We start from the raw sequence: 2,436 nt of genomic DNA, 5'->3' as shown, positions 1-2,436 counted from the left end.
CGGTTTGGCTATGGAGTCGGTTGAATCAATTTTGCGTTATGGCGAAGAGCGCCCCTCCCTTATGATCTTCGAAAAGCCTCCTTATTGGCAGGGTGCTGTTTTATTAAATGAAAAACTGAATCAACTGCTTGTATCATATTATATTCTTTTTTACTTTTGATTGAGAAGGCCGGCTTTAAACTTGTCCACAGTGAATCAGCACCTAGTGTGAGCTATTTCACTCTGCTTCAAAGTCTCTCATTAGGAATCACCGCTGATTCTCAGTCTGATAACTCTAGGTCTTCAAAGCTTTTCCACCCTCTGAAAGTGAGGAATGTGATATTTCAGAATTATGTTAAGGTATGTAATTCACATTTCTAGTTATATTATTAGATGTCTGATGGCATTCAAAAACCTAATGAACTTGGAAATTCTACAGTTAGCTTCTCTCTGTCAATATTCTGCAGATGATGGGCACATGATGAACTGGCACATGAGTCATCTCAGAGAAATCATCATGTGAGGCTCTGACTTTCTGATGATCAAGGCCACATCTGTTCTCTCTGAAGATTGAATCTCACTGAAGAATACTGAGCTATGAAAGAACTTACAAATCAAATCTCTCTGAAAGATAGTAGAATTTGTTCACAGTCAGAGTCAAAAGATTGACATTCAGCTCACTCATGCAGAGTGCAAGATGAGCAGCTTGACACTCTTTCTTACTGTCACTGAAGTCATAACAGAGCATGCAAATGACTGGCTGAATAATGTCAAGAGACTCAGCAACATTCCATTCTTGAATGAGTTGACAAAGCTTAAAGCAATGATGGAGCAGAACATTGAGAAGATGAAGAAGACATGAGATGCAGCTGTGCAGTGAGCAGTTAAGACTGAGATGAATTATATTGAAATATATAATGCACACAGCTATCTTCTATTCTCATTCTGTTCACTCATCTTCAACAATCACACTGATGAGTACAGAAGTAGCTTTGAGAACTGCATCTGTCTCTTCAGCAAGATCATCATCATCTGTCACCAGAACATGCTCAAGAACATGCTGCTCTTCCTTCAAATCTTCATATCTGAGTGACTGAAGTAATCACACCTGGATCTACTGAGCTGGAAATCTGAAGATACTGTGTGATTCACAAAGATCCTAGCAGAGAAGGGCGAGGTTGATTTGCTTGATATCAGCGCGGGTGGGAATCACTCTGACCAGAAAATTATTCCAGGCCCATGTTTCCAGGTGCACTTTGCTCATGCAGTGAAGAAGGCTGTGAGAGATAAAATTCTTATCAGAGCTGTGAAGAGCATCAACAATGACATCAATACAAATGAGCTTCTTGAGAAAGAGCTTGATTTAGTACTAGTTGATCAGCAGTTTCTAAAGAACCTGATAATTGTATAACAATTTGCAGAGGATTTGAGAACTGAGATTAAGCTTATCAACTAGATTGAATGAGCATCTGATAGGTAAGAAAAGCAAGGATTTATTAAGACTAAGAAGTGAGAAGAGAAGATATAGAGTGTAGATATGAGATGAAGTAATGAGATATGATTCTCTAAGTGTTTTTTTATCATGATTTCAATCAGAATCTAGAATGAGAAGTTTCTGAATAATCAGTTCTTGATCATCTAGTTTATTTTCATAGTAAATAGATTTGATGTTTGTCAACTGATATTATATAATGTTATATTAACTTGTAAAAATGAGTATATGAATGAATATAATGCTAAAAAACTTGAACATACTAACTTTAGTCAGAAAAACAGCTTGATATAATTTCAATTTAAACTCATGATGTTTCAAAATTAAATATAATATCAAATTAATATCAAATTTGATTCACTTTCTTTAAATCATATTAAACTCTAAAGCTGAATTTTGAAATTATATTAAAAGATTATTACTTAACTATAGTTAGACTGATTAATAAGATTATAAATTTCATATTTAATCTCATTTAATCTAGTTATATACATTTCTTGATGTGAACCTCACTGAGACTAATTATTAAAAAAACATACAAAGTGACTATTTATGTAAGAAATCCCACTTCTTGTGAATTCTTTATCTCTATTTCTATCTCTTGTGTAACTAATAGAGTTAGCAGCTCTTGACTACACATAACTATATAGACTGGAGTTTGTGAATACTATTCATAACTCAGCTTAAATACTATTATATATTTAATCACTACATTTTATCTTTCTATTATAAATACTTCTAGTAGTTAACAGTATATATCATATCAAGCGGCAAACATCTGAATAATCATCTATAAGCACTTATTCTTATATTTCAAGCTCAGTCAGTCAGCAATCATTTATTATAACTGAAAGAACTAGAAACTTATATACTTTAATCTCTGTAAACTCTACTACAGATACTCAGAAGCAGTTATCTGAATTATAAATAATTTCTATAAAAGAAGTTTCAGAGAACTTATTAAT

At 33.3% G+C, this 2,436-nt stretch overlaps 1 protein-coding gene across 1 annotated transcript; it reads left to right on the top strand.

Moving 5' to 3' along the window:
* Positions 1 to 331: 331 nt before the first annotated feature.
* On the top strand, positions 332 to 841 carry BDBG_03432 (NADH-dependent flavin oxidoreductase; the record flags this gene model as incomplete). Its single annotated transcript, XM_031721248.1, has 3 exons — positions 332 to 339; positions 373 to 498; positions 631 to 841. 3 exons carry the CDS (start codon positions 332 to 334, stop codon positions 839 to 841), a joined length of 345 nt encoding a protein of 114 aa, XP_031577734.1.
* Between the last annotated feature and the right edge of the window lie 1,595 nt (positions 842 to 2,436).

The sequence above is a fragment of the Blastomyces gilchristii genome (genome assembly GCF_000003855.2).
Source record: "Blastomyces gilchristii SLH14081 genomic scaffold supercont1.5, whole genome shotgun sequence".
NCBI classification, from domain to species: domain Eukaryota; kingdom Fungi; phylum Ascomycota; class Eurotiomycetes; order Onygenales; family Ajellomycetaceae; genus Blastomyces; species Blastomyces gilchristii.
The sequence above is the reverse complement of the archived record's forward strand: the minus strand, read 5'-3'. Positions and strand labels throughout refer to the sequence as shown.